Source organism: Passer domesticus, chromosome 25, assembly GCF_036417665.1.
Source record: "Passer domesticus isolate bPasDom1 chromosome 25, bPasDom1.hap1, whole genome shotgun sequence".
NCBI classification, from domain to species: Eukaryota; Metazoa; Chordata; class Aves; order Passeriformes; family Passeridae; genus Passer; species Passer domesticus.
In genome coordinates this window covers 2,375,744-2,388,956 of record NC_087498.1, presented here as the reverse complement: position 1 = coordinate 2,388,956, position 13,213 = coordinate 2,375,744, and the positions used below count along the sequence as shown (strand labels likewise).

Below are 13,213 nucleotides of genomic sequence, written 5' to 3'. Positions count from 1 at the left end.
GTTGTTCACACAGACTGTGTCCTTGGGACAGTTTACACAAGAGGGTCCATCCACGTAGGGCTTGTCTTTCTTTTTATTACTCCTGGAAGCAGAAAATGCCAAGATAAAGAAGACATGAGGAAAGGGGAAACACCCATCCCAGAGAGGGGCTGATTCAGCTGGGATATCCCAGCCAAGGCAAAACTTGGGATTAATGCAGCAAACAGGTCTTGGTCTCCTGCCATGGCCTGTCAGGGCCATTTACTCACCAGCCTGACCCCAAGACAGCTAAAGCCAGGGCAGACAACTCTGTGGAGCAGATCCCTCACCCCCCTCAGAACAGAGCAGGGGATGGATATTGGGCCTGGAACTTACGGGGGATAATAGCTGCAAACAAGCAGGTGCACGTTCTCTGTTTCAGCTCCATCGATCTTCTCACAATAACTGCTCCCACAGCCAACATGAGCTGTATATGTCCAGACCACCTAAGGCAAAGACCAGGGTTGAAGGTGAGGGGACTGGTTGAAGGCAGTCTCTCCCCTGGCCTTAAAGTCTGCTGCAATATCTTCCTCATCTCCCAGCATGTGCCCCAGATCCCCATCCCCATGTTGCTTTGGCATTCAGGATCTTCCCCCTTGCCCCTGTCTGAACCTTCCCAAGGTCATATATTCCACTGCCACAGCTTTCCTACCATATAGTCTGCCCAGGCAGAGCATCACCACCTCTGCTATGGTCTTGGAACCATCCATCCATCCATCCATCCATCCATCCATCCATCCATCCATCCATCCATCCATCCAATTACCACCACCATCTCTTCTCCTCCTTGCTCCCACCCAAGCTGTGAAGAAACACTTGGACCTCATCCTTCCACCCAAGACAAGCTGGCACTGAGCTGGCACTGCTGAGCAGCCAAAAAAAGGGCTGCAGGGCTTGTCTCAGAAAAGTTCTTCTCCAAAAGGCCACTCATGATTGATACCATGCCCAGGTCTGCCTCTATCATTGTGAATCCCACCTGGTTCCCTGTCCTTTTGCAAAGATTTTGGAGGAGCTGGGGCAGTGGCCCAGCTCCTGTCCCGACAGCCCCTCCACCCCAGCAGCTGGTACCTGGATGTAGTTCTCACACGTCTGCCCGGGGACACACTCAGATGTTTTCCAGTTGTAGAATTTCCTCTCTGCATTCCATTCTTCAATGGCCAATTTCACATCCAGGGTTGAAGGTGAAGCAAAGAGGTTTAATCTGCCAGGGCCCCCGTTCTGGGACCACATGCACTTCTCTGCATGCTTTTGAGCATCAACCTCCAGGTCCGTGTCCCAGGTCTGCAAGGAGCTCGGAGTCAGCACACAGGAGGGACACTGGGCTCTCCAGCACGAACAAAGCACTCACCAAGCACCCCTGCACTGCCTGGCTGCAGTTTCCCCATCCATGAGGAAAATTCAAACCCCTACTCAACACAGTCCTCAGGAGAGGGGAGCTCCATGGTCAGTCCCAGCACAAGCCGTGGTTTATGGGTCAAACAGGAGAAGGTCAGGGCACCAGCAAAACTCTCACAACCTCTTCTGGAACTCATCTAACACCATCCTCAACTCAGTGTGGAGAAACCATCACAGTGCTGAGCGTTCTGGCTCTGTCCCCTTTGAGTCTGCAGTCACTGGTTAGGTCTCCTCTCCCTGAATTTAGGGCTTTGTTTGGTTGTTAAACTCCCATTTACCAGCCCACAAAGGCTTTACTCATTCTGGGCAACTTCTGGGCCGGGCAGGGAGGTGTCCTCCAAGCACTCTGTAACCCAAGAGGAAAGGGCTCCAACTTTCCAGGATAAAAGTTGTCCTCCTCCTCCCCATGATTTGCAAACAATGAGGAAAAATCACATGTGCAAGATAAAACCTCATAGCCAAGTTCTAATCAAATCAAGAGTCTGAGCAAGACAAAAAGCACCAGCTCTAGAGCTCAGTTTTGCTCCCACTGCAACCACACGTGATGTGGGACCTGGCTCAATTTCCACAAGCAAAACAGAGGATCCCTCACATCCAAGGCAGCTCTGCACAAGGCATGGGGAGGAGTAGGAGCATGATGGGCCCCAATAATTGACGGACTTGACCAATATGTTTGAAGTTGATGCAAATACAGAGCACTGTGTGATGTCCCACACAGCAGGATTCCCACACCACCTCTTGGCAATGACCATGCCAAAGTCTCCAGGTCATGGCACCTGCTCATGGCAGGGTCTCACCTGCCCTTCCTGCCATCACAGGGAGCTCCAGCAGGCACTCAGCTGAGTGAGAGCTGTATCACTCTCATGGAACAGCACCCGGGGACTCACATCACACTTAGGAACTTCCAGAAAATTACCAAAGACACTCCAAAAGTAAAGGAAACTCTTCTCTTTAGAGGCAGTTTAGGGAACCCCTCCATTAACACCTACTTGTAACCCTACATGAGAATTGCTCTGCCTCCCCATAGGAACTCCCTGATCCCTCCTTGCGTTAAGATCCAGCCTTGGACCACACAAACACCCCAGAACTCCTCTGTAATAAAAGCCACTTACCATCTTCCTCATAGCCTTGGCAGGAGGAGAGACCTGGGAGCGATATTTATTATGCTCATCCAAGATGATCTTCTTTTCTTCATCACTCAGGCACCAGCTCAGTTCCAGCACTGAGAGCACCAGGAGGACAGAAAGGAGACCTGAGCTCAGCATCGTGCAGGCAGCTTCTGCTCTCAGCAGCCCACGGCTCTGGCAGTCAGATTTAAAGCACCTCCCAAAAGCAAGGAACACCCAACAGCTTGAAGACTGGGGAGGAAATGTGTTTATTAGAGTTTTGGAGCCACGTTGGACACACCCGTGTCACATATCGGCCTTGATGGAGAGGCTGCACTGGGGCTGGTGCCAACGAACACGCATGGTCACTCTCCATGCCTGAATCCCAGTCCCTGGATTGGCATTCTTCATCCAAGCCTCAGCCATCCCCTGAGCCCTCAGTTATGGGTCCCCTTATTTACCTCTTGTTCTTTTTCTCAAAATCACAGAATAGCTGGGGTTGGAAGGGCCCTCTGGAAATCATCCAGTCCAACCCCTCTGCAAGATCACCTGGAACAGGTGATACAGGAACAGATCCTGGTGGGTTTGGGATATCTCCAGAGTGAGAGACTCCATAACTCCCTGGGCACCTGTTCCAGTGCTCTGCCACCCTCCATGGAATTAAGTTTTTCTTGTCTTGAGGTGGAACTTCTTGTATTTTGAGCTTATGGCCATTGCTCCTTGTCCTGTTGCTGGGCAGAACTAGAGTCTGACACCATCCTCTGACACCTCCTGGATATATTTACATGGATTGATGAGATCCCCCTCAGCCTTCTCTTCTCCAGACTAACCAGGCCCAGCTCCAGCAGTCTCTCCTCATCAGAGGGCTGCTCCAGTCCCATAATCTTTATGGCCTCCATTGGACTCTCTCCAGTACCTCCTGTCTTTCTTGAACTTGGAGACCAGAACTGAACACAGACATGGCCTCCCCAGGGCAGAGCAGAGGGTAAGGATCTGCTGACCTGCTCACCACACTCTTCCCCAGGATCCCGTTGTCCCTCCTGGCCCCAGGCCACACTGCTGGCTCATGGTGGACTCATGGACCCCCTGGTCCTTCTCTGCAGAGCTGCTCCCCAGTAGGTCACCCCCAGCCTGTGCTGGTACCTGGGGTTATCCCTCCACAGGTGCAGGACCTGCACTTGCTCCTGTTGAACCTCATTAGGTTCCTCTCCATCCAACTCTGCAGCCTGTCCAGTCCCTCTGAATGGCAGCCCAGCCTTCAGGTGGATCAGCCACTCCCCCAGTTCTGTATCTTCACCAAAACCAGGGTCCATTCCATCCCTTCATGCAGGCTGTTGATAAACAAGTTGGATAAGACTGGACCCAGTACTGATCCCTGGGGAATGCCACTGACTACAGGCCTCCAGCTGGACTCTGCTCTGCTCACGACCCACTGAGCTCAGCCATTGGGCCAGTTCTTGATCCACCTCACTGAGCTTTCATCCAACTCACATTTCCTGATCGTATCCATGGGGATGTTACAGGACACAGTGTCAAAAACCTTGCTGAAGTCAAGGTAGACACCACCCACTGCTGTCCTCCATCAACCCATCCTGCTGTGCCATCACAGAGGGCATCAGATTGGTCAAGCAGGATTTCCTCTTGGTGAATCCATGCTGACCACTCCCAATAACCTCCTTTACTTTCAGGTGCTTGGTGGCCTTCAGAATGAGCTGTTCCATCACCTTTCCAGGGATGAAGGTGAGGCTAACTGGCTGGGAATTTCCCAGATCCTCCTTCTTGCCCTTTCTGAAGGCAGGACTTAAACATTGGCTTTTCTCCAATCATTGGGCACCTCTCTCATTCTCCAGGGTTTTTTAATGATGGAGAGTGGCTAAGCAACAACCTCTGCCAGCTCCCTCAGCACCTGAGGGTGCATCCCACCATGGATTTATGTTAAGTCTGCCTGGCTGATCTCTCTCAACTTTCTGTGACCAAGGGGAAGTTCCCCTTTCTCCATCCTTCATCTCTTACTTCCAACATCTGCGATTCCTGAGGTCTGCTCTCAGCAGTGAAGCCTGAGGCAAAGAAGGTGTTGAGTAATTTCACCTTCTCTGTGTCTTCTGTGCCCAGGACACCCAGTGGATTCAGCAGCAGCCCCACATTTTCCCTAATCTTCCTTCTGCTGCTGAATGCACTTGGAGAAGCCCTTCTTGTTGTTCTTGATGTCCCTTGCCAGACTCAGTTCCAAGTGGGCTGTGGCCTTCCTCCTTGCATCCCTGCATACCCCAAAGATGTTCCTATAGATCTCTCATGTGCCTGTTCCTTTTTCAACATCCCATCAATTTCTTTCTTCCATTTGAGAATTGCTAAAACCTCACTGCTCTTCCATGCAGGTCTCCTGTCCTCTTTGCTTGATTTCTGGATCATAGGGATGCACTGGTCTTGAGTTTGGATGTTTGAATATTGACCAGCTCTCTTGGGCCCCCTTCCCTTCTAGAGCCCTATTGCATGGGATTCCTCTAAGTAGGTCCTTGGAAAGGTTGAACTGGCTCTCTGGAAAATCAGGGTTCTAGCCCTGCTACTGCTCTGCCTCCCACACAAGACCCTGAGTTTCACCATAACATCGGTCACTACAGGTAAGGCTTTCCCCAACCTTCCAAACTTCAACCAATCTCTCCTGGTTTGCTAGTACCAAACAGAAACACACCTCTCCTCCTTGGCTCCTCCACCACTTGTATCAAAAAGTTATTTTCAATGAACTGCAGGAATTTCCTGGACTTCCAGTCTGTGCCAGGCTGTGTTGTCTGTCTCTCCAACAAATATCAGGATGGTTGAAGCTCCCCAGGAGATGCAGGACCTTTGACCATGAGGCAACTTCCAGCTGCCCAGAGAAAACCTCATCAGCTTCCTCCTCCTCCCCTGTAGTAAATACCCACCACAGTGTCACCCACAGTCTGTAACAACAATCCCACAGCAACTGACAAAGCCCTGTTTTCACAGAGGTCCTCCCCTATCCCTGGAATGCAGCTGCCTTAGAAACAAAGGCAGCAAGATGCAATTGCTGAGAGCACTTTGCAGCACAGCACCTCCCCAGACAGAGGGAGCCCCGTGGCTGTGATGGGGGGACAGCATTTGGCAGCTGAGGAGCAGCCCCTGGGCTGCCCGGCCTGCTGAGAGCAGGGGCAAGCAGAGGGCTGGTGCCTCTTCCCTGAACCATCAGGAGAGGGGAGCAGGAGAGGAAGAGCAGGGCACAGAGCTGAGCTGGCCCCAAACAGGAGAGCTGGGAGTCTGTGGCTGCCCTCGGGGCTGGCTGGAACACCAAACCATGGGCTCTGCATTGACAGGATATGTGCATTGCAGCTTTCCTTCTCCCCACACCCCAGGGAGCAGCAGCCACTGCAGGGGGACAGGGACAGGGACAGGAGGCACACACCAACACCTGACAGGCTCTGCTCCAGCCTGCTGGCTCCACCTGCCCCACTCTGCAGCACAGAAGTGACCCAGCCTGGGCTTCTACTGACTCACATCTCCAGGGTCTCCAGCGGGGCTGGCCGGTGTCTAACAGGGCTCCTGCACTGCTGTGGGAGTAACAGGATCTCTTTTCTCCCTACTCGCCCGGATTTATGAGCTCTGGAGGAGTTTATCGTCTTCCACGCCTCAAAGTTTGGCTAAAATCAACTCAAATGTGAAGGAAATATGGAGATTGTTGCTGGGAAGAAAAGAAAGGAGGGACAGGCAGAGCCGTTGCATCAACTTTGTTCAGAGAACCAGGCTAAAACTCACAGAAAGTTTCCCAAACTGCTCATTTTTCACAGTGTTTCTTATGACATTTTCCTAACAAAAGTGTTCTGACTTTTCATTTATAATTACACTTCCCTTAGAAAAAGTGCCCCAAAAAAGGTTAAAGAACCCCTCAATAGCTGACATGCAACACGAAAATAAAAATCAGGAAAAGGGAAAAGGGTCATTAACACTTGTATTTAATTGCAAAAATTAAAAACTTTTTTATTCTTCTTACATACAAATCTCATTTATTTACATACTTTACAGGCTTTTCTCAAGTATTTACAAAGTTTGCAATATATTAAATTAGGACCATCCATAAAATTCTGCATTAAGTGCATATTCACATTCTTTTTTTTATCCATCACTAAATTTAGTGTTCAGCATTGAAACAGTCTTTATGCATATATAGCTTTACTTCCCAGCACCTCTGAGCCTTTAGAATGTGGCTCCCCTCCCCAAGACAAAGAGATAATGCTAAAAGTAAATCACCTGCCATTTGTTTGAATGTCCAAAGCAAAGGGAAGTCCAGCATCTCCCTTGTCTAACTCAGCAGGACACTAAATCTGCCCTTTACAAGGAGGAGGTTCCTGAAGAGGAGGATTTCGAGTTCTACCTATAAAAATTACCAAGAGGAGAAAGTTTGGTTTGCAGGAAGCCAAAGCTCTTTGTGCACCCATCAAAATGGCCTCACCCAAGGAAATGTTCAATTCTCCTGGGGGCCATGGGGCTGAACGAGGACCTGGGATTGGGGTGTGGGGAAACTCCCCTCCTGGAGAGAGGGAACAAGAGGGTTTCAAGGCAGAAGGATCCCCATTTCTGAGACACTGGTGTTTATAGAGCTCCCATCTCTACCATGAGATGCTCTCCTGCTCCCCACCTCCTCCTGCTGCTGCTGGAGCCCAGGAGGGAAGGGAGGTGCTTTGATCCAGCCCGGACAAACCAGTTTCTCCTCCAGAACTCTGCAAAAACAGGCTTGGTGGGAGAAGCTGCACTCTGGAGACTCACAGGAAATCTGACTCAAAGCTCTCCAGGGCCTTGCAAAGAGATCCCTCAGGGGAATCAATGTGTGCAATAACAGTGGGCAGGGAAAAAAATTGAAAAGGAACAAAGAAAGCAAAAAAAAGAATCAATAGAAACTGCCAGGTTGGCTCCCTTGGGGGCCGCTGATTTCCTGGTACTGAAGTAAATCATAATAATCCTTTCTCCTCCTTTCAGTTACCCTGAGTTCAGGACTGACTGACAGCACTGGTCAGTGACCCCTGCTTTGGGGAGCAGCTTTAAACCACGATCCTCCTGCCCAGCTGACAGGGACAGCCTGTCCTTCCAGCCTGGCAAGTGCAGAGGTGACCCCTCCTCACCTCTGCCCACTGGGCTCGTGGGGAGTACCGATTTCTGGTGTGATTTCAGAGCAGCTTTGCAGCCTTTGGGATGTGGGGTGAGGAGGATTCCAGCTCCCAGCTCACAGGCAATGAGCTCTAAAGCACACAAAGGGATTTTAAAATGTATTAACTGGGAACTTGTGTGAGCTGGGCAGAGGGAAAGTGGGAGATTGTCCAAACCAGCACAGAGAGTGCAAAAGAGGAGCTGAGGTGAGGGAGACCATGGTGGGACACCCCTCTGTGACACATGTGATCATGGCTGTGAAACCTCAACAGCTGCAGGAACAGCCCTGTTCCACCTGAGCAGGCCACTAGGACCACCAGCCTCCCTAGGGAAGTCCTGCAGCCTTTCCAGGGACTCTGTGAAGCTGGAGCTCTGGATGTGGAAGACGACCAGGGCTTAACTGCAATAAAGGTATCAAAACCTCCCTTTGGCCATCCCAGTTCTGCCATTGTGGCCTCACCTCCGGGTTTCCCTCTGTGGCTCCTTGCCTGCCCTGGGATGTGGAAGGTGTGAGCACCACTCCTCTGGCAGCTGGAGACAGGAGCTGCTCTGGAAGCCGTGCTGCAGACTGGGGCTCTGCACTTCGGCCAAAATTGACTCTTTATCAGCAGGAGAACTGCCCTCCTGTTTTAGTTTAGCAGCTAATTCCTTACAGCCTTTGGAAGAGGAAGAGAAAATATACCGGAGAGCTTAAAAACAAATGATGTAAGCTCCGAAGGGAGCGAGGCTGGGACATATGCAATGTATCGCTGAGACAGAGCTGGAAACTTATGCAGAGCCCATAAAGTGCACTTGGAAGGCTGCTCTGCACACAGGCCAGACTCACCAGCTCCTGTCCAACCAGCTGCAACTCTTCAAGGAAGGCTGCAACTCTTCGAGGAAGGGAGAAGCACTACGTGAGAACATTTCTGCTAAACAGACACAAACCTGCCCCTTCCTCCCCCCAGTCCAAACAGCAACTGTAAATAGATCCATTTTCTCTGCTTCTTCCCGAAAGAGCCAGACAGCCACAATGGCTTAAGTGTGACTCTCAAAATCCAGGCATTTCACAGACACTTGGGAATTGTCTCCGCAGCTCTTTTACAAGTTACAGTCAAGGACACTTAGCGGTGACAGTGTCACCGAACCTCGCAATCTCAGCAAGAATGGCTCCAGCAGCATCTTTGAGCAAATGCTTTACAAAAATGGGTCAGATACAAAAGCAGTGAGAGGTGAAGTAACCTGGTCAGCCTTTGAATTTGATTTGAGAAGCTGCCAAAGTGTAAATAGCAACAGTCACTAATGAGGCCCTAATTCTGCCATCACTGAACTCCCAAATTTCCATTAACTAAGACCCAGGCTTTAAGAGGAGGGAGGGGGGTGGTGTGTGTGTGTGTGTCTTGGCATGTACAAGATTTAATGTAGTGTCATGAGTGTGAAATACACTCCAAGCAGTGAGAACACTAATGCAAGTTCTATTAGTCCAATTCCCTTTAATACTCGGTAACAAATTATATCAGTCCTTTTCTATCCTGAGAGAGTCAGACTCTCCTCTTTTGGTTCTACTAGATCTGGTGTGTGTCCAGCATCAAGGGCCATGCACAGACTGACACAGGTGCTGGGCTTGTTCTCATTGTTTTGACAGGAGAAAAACAAGGGTTATGCATAGAAATGTTTGTAGTGTCAAGGCCTCAGACTAAATTCTTTGGAGCAGGAACTGTCCTCTGCCTTATTCTTGTACAGGAGCCAGAAGTGGTCATCCCACTTGGCAGCTTTTGTCAACTCCTAATCAGATTAGCACAATGTTTGCTCCTATTCTCCTCAAAAACAAAGGCTGGACAGACATTTTCCCAATCTGTCATTTTACATGTACCTAAAATATTTACAGAGAAAAAGGCTCTTGCTCCTGAGAACAGTTAACCAAAACCCCTCCCAACTCCATATTAACAAGTGTGAGAGTATGTCCTGAACTCCAGCCCTGGCCTATGAGTTCAGCCTGCCACATCTGTAAATGATCTTCAGCAGTGGGATCAGACCCAAAGGATCAGACTTGGAAGGGAGCGGAGCATCCGCAGTCTGCACACACCGAACCCGAGCCTCTCTCAGGGCACTGGAGACAGCGCTGCTCCAGCAGCAGGAAACACGCAAAGGCAGCTTGGAAAGGACCCAGGAAAAACCAACGTTCATTCTGAAGACAGAGTTCCAGGTCTGGAAGGAGTCAATGCAAAAATATGCCAGGGAAGAGGGAGGTTTCAGGTGCTCCCAGAGGTACCGTGGGCTGGGAACGCAGGCAGTGCCTCCAAAAACAAGGAGCAGCTGAGAACGGCTGTGCAGCCCTTGGTGTCTGAGGTGAAAGCTGGACAGAGCTGCTCTCTCCCAACCCCAGCTCCATCCAGAACTCCAGCACTGCCAGCACCTCTAAGATGTGTGTCAGTGTTTTTGCAGGAAAGGAAGTGGAGGTGAAGAAAAGCACAATTACCATTTGACTCACTCACAACCTGCTGACAGAGAGCTGCAAAAGGGTGATCACAACACAGAGAGGCCTTAAGGGATTCTTTTGGTACAAGAAGGATGCAGTGGGTGAGTTTCTGCCCTCAGGCTCAAGGCTCTCCCCAGCCAGGGAGCAGGAGCCAAGGTCAGCTCTGCAGGGCTCACACAGCTGCAGACGTGAGAGCTGGGACACATCACCAATCCATTCCCTTTATAGAACGGGCCTGACTACACAGGCTCAAAGCTTCCTCCTCAGGAGGAATGTACACAGAAATGTCACACACCCCATCCACTCCCAAACCCCCCAGGAAGTTTCAGAAGTGCCATAATCCACAAAGAACATAAGGTGAATCTCATCCTGAGAAATCCATCTGCTGCTCCTGGAAAAAAAACCCCTTTGCTGCAAACCCTGGGCTTACCTGAGGGGACAGGGAGGGTCATAAATAGCTTGAGCTTCTCCCAAAATACATTTGAGGAAAGGCAAAGGATTACCTCAAGGGTCAGGAAAATAGTCCTTTTTAAACACTGTAAACATGCAGGGTGGCAAAGCTGCCTGCCCCAGTTGCCCCGGCTCGCTCCTTTCAAGACGCTGCCTTGGCTTCAAAGCTGAAAGTCTTCTTGTCCTGGGAACAGCTCTGTTTTCCCACCCCAGCACCCTTAGCTGGCAGCTCCATCACAAATCACCGCTGGCTCTGTCCCTCTGGCCATGAAGCTCATTGTCCAGTGATCTGTGCTGGCATAACCTTGGGAAGAGGCAATGGAGAGGCTCTGTTAGATGAGCCCATGCTTAACAAGTGCTCCCATTCCCCACAAAGGGATGTGGTCATGCAGGAGCTCTTTGGAAAGACCCTTCCCTCAGTGGGCACTGGGTTTGTAATGCCCATTGTGTACCCACACCGCTCAGCCTGGAGCATCTCCAGTGTTGGAGTTCCAGGTCACAAACTCCCAGTCCAGGAGGATCACTCCCTGTGCTGTGACAAACAGGCACACACCAGTCTGGAGGTGACAATGACAAACCACCATCCCAGGTGTCAGACAGAAAAGACCCAGCTGGAAGCACTCTCCTGACTGCACTTCCAGTCCCTGCCAGCCACAGCTCTGGTACTCACCCAAATCTCCAGCTTCCAGCTCCACCTTGAACACCTCACAGTGTCCTCTGCACGTGTCCAGGGGTGCAACAGTCAGGGTGAGCTGCCCACTCCCAACAGCGAAGAGGCTGTGCAGGCTGTAGCTCTAGGGTGAGAGGAGAGGATTTCAAAAGCCTGGCCAGCTCTCCTTGGCTGTCTGCCCAAAGCAGGGACAGTCACTGCCCTGCAGGCAGGTGAGACAGAGCAAACAACACGTTTGCTGCTCCACCAGGTATCAGTGGAGCACAGAATCTTAGCTGAGGTCAGCTGCATGCAAGGGTTCTCCTCTGCTCCAAGGCAAGGCAGAGCCACATCCCCACAACCCAGGAAAACACAGAGGAGGAGATCAGGCCAGAAGGCTGAAGTGTCTCAGAATGAGTGAGACACACTGCCAGGAACAGCTCCTAAAATGCAACTCTTAAAACAATTCTGCCCAACTGTGCACACAAAGACCTCACCCAGCTGTAGAGCAAGGCCAGACACATGAATGGAGCAGGAAAGGGGTGTTGGAATAAGATGATCTTTAAGTCCCTCTGTTTCTGTGACATCTCCAGCTCCAAGGGAGATGGGCACAGGGCATCTCCTGCCCCAAAGTAGACACAAGTGCTGGGAGGCAAAGCCACCTTGAGATGCCACTTTACACAGGGATGGACAGAACTGATACAACCCCAAAAGCTCCTTTTCAGGACTGAATCAGCTAAAAATACCCTGCAAATCCCACAAAAACTCAGACCTGCTGGGAGGCAACTCATGGACAGGAAGAGAATGCCTTTGGAATTAATTTCTCACCTTGTTCCCCAAATCTGGGTGGCGGATGAGGAAGCAGCTCTCCAGAGACACTGTCTTGGGGAAGGACAGCAAAGAGGAAGCAGGGAAAAATTCCTGGAGAATCCGGGATCTATTCACAGACTTGTTCCTAAATGAACGAGCCCATGTTAAAGAATCATCATACAATGACAGTGTTTGCATTTAAAAGTTACTTTCCAGATAAAAGCCTTGCCAAACATTCATGCTTGATAAACAGCATGACAGACTAGCCCTGGGAGTCAGGAGCAAAATTCAACCTCAGCCTCTAAATCTGCTCCTTCCCACTCTCCTCTGGGCTCCTGCACCAGGATCATGTAAAGGGGGAACAAACAGATCCTTATAGATACCTGAACTTCATTTCCCTCTCCTTTTCCCTTAAAATGATCCAGGTCATTGACCAGATCCATTAATTACAGAAGATGCAGAGAGGTGGCATCATATACAACCACAACTGAACCCACATTGTGAGGCAGGGGGATCCAAGGCTATTCTCTAGACCAGGAAATGTAACTGGAAAAGGCCAGGTGGGACTTGTTATCTTTACACCCCTGTCTAGGGGACTGACATGATTAATTCTTCTGTATCCTGACCATCTCTCTACCAGTGCTTACTCTGAGACCTCAGAGAGCTCTGAGTTGCTCACACATCTTGCTCACATTTGGCCTTTATGGGGAAAAGAGCTTTTGGTTAACAGGGGCAGGATTAGATTTGGCCGTATTTTCTGCACAAGACCAAACACAAACTGCAGGATTCTTTGAATTTCCATTACTTCTCAGTGTTTGCAGAAGTCATAGCATCTCTTGTCAGTCAGCAGCAGTGGTAGAGGATTTTCACTGAGTAGACAGAGATGACAGAAATGTGAACCAGTTGTCTCGGGTGATCAGATCACAGCCCAGAGGATTTACAGCCTGAAGATCAGGACCAGGCAGACTCTGGGATAATTTTATCTTATAAGGGAAGCAATAGCTGGAGACCAAGCACCAACTCTCCACTTTTAGTGCAGAAGTCTCATCCTCAGAACAAATCAGTGCCAGCAAGCAGAAGCAGCCTGTAACCTGCACACCTTCCCTCCAGTTAAACTGCAACTTGCAGGCACTGGTGCTTCACACAGGCAGAGCCTGAGCACCCCTCAGAAAGGAT

At 50.2% G+C, this 13,213-nt stretch overlaps 1 protein-coding gene across 4 annotated transcripts in view; it reads right to left on the bottom strand.

Annotated features, from left to right (window-relative positions):
* Window positions 1-353: 353 nt before the first annotated feature.
* Window positions 354-13,213, bottom strand: part of C25H6orf89 (chromosome 25 C6orf89 homolog) — a 31,065-nt gene continuing 18,205 nt past the window's right edge. For 2 of the 4 annotated variants that reach the window (XM_064398810.1, XM_064398809.1), the window contains exons 6-8: window positions 12,056-12,182; window positions 11,249-11,372; window positions 9,011-10,882 (exon numbers count right to left, since the gene is read on the bottom strand). In XM_064398810.1, coding sequence (XP_064254880.1) covers window positions 10,797-10,882; window positions 11,249-11,372; window positions 12,056-12,182 — 337 coding nt within the window. In that variant the 3' untranslated portion in view covers window positions 9,011-10,796. Of the gene's footprint in view, window positions 465-1,086; window positions 1,300-2,525; window positions 2,772-5,208; window positions 5,383-6,026; window positions 6,211-6,465; window positions 10,883-11,248; window positions 11,373-12,055; window positions 12,183-13,213 lie in introns of those variants that run through there. The other 2 variants (XR_010350568.1, XM_064398811.1) reach the window with 2 other exon arrangements.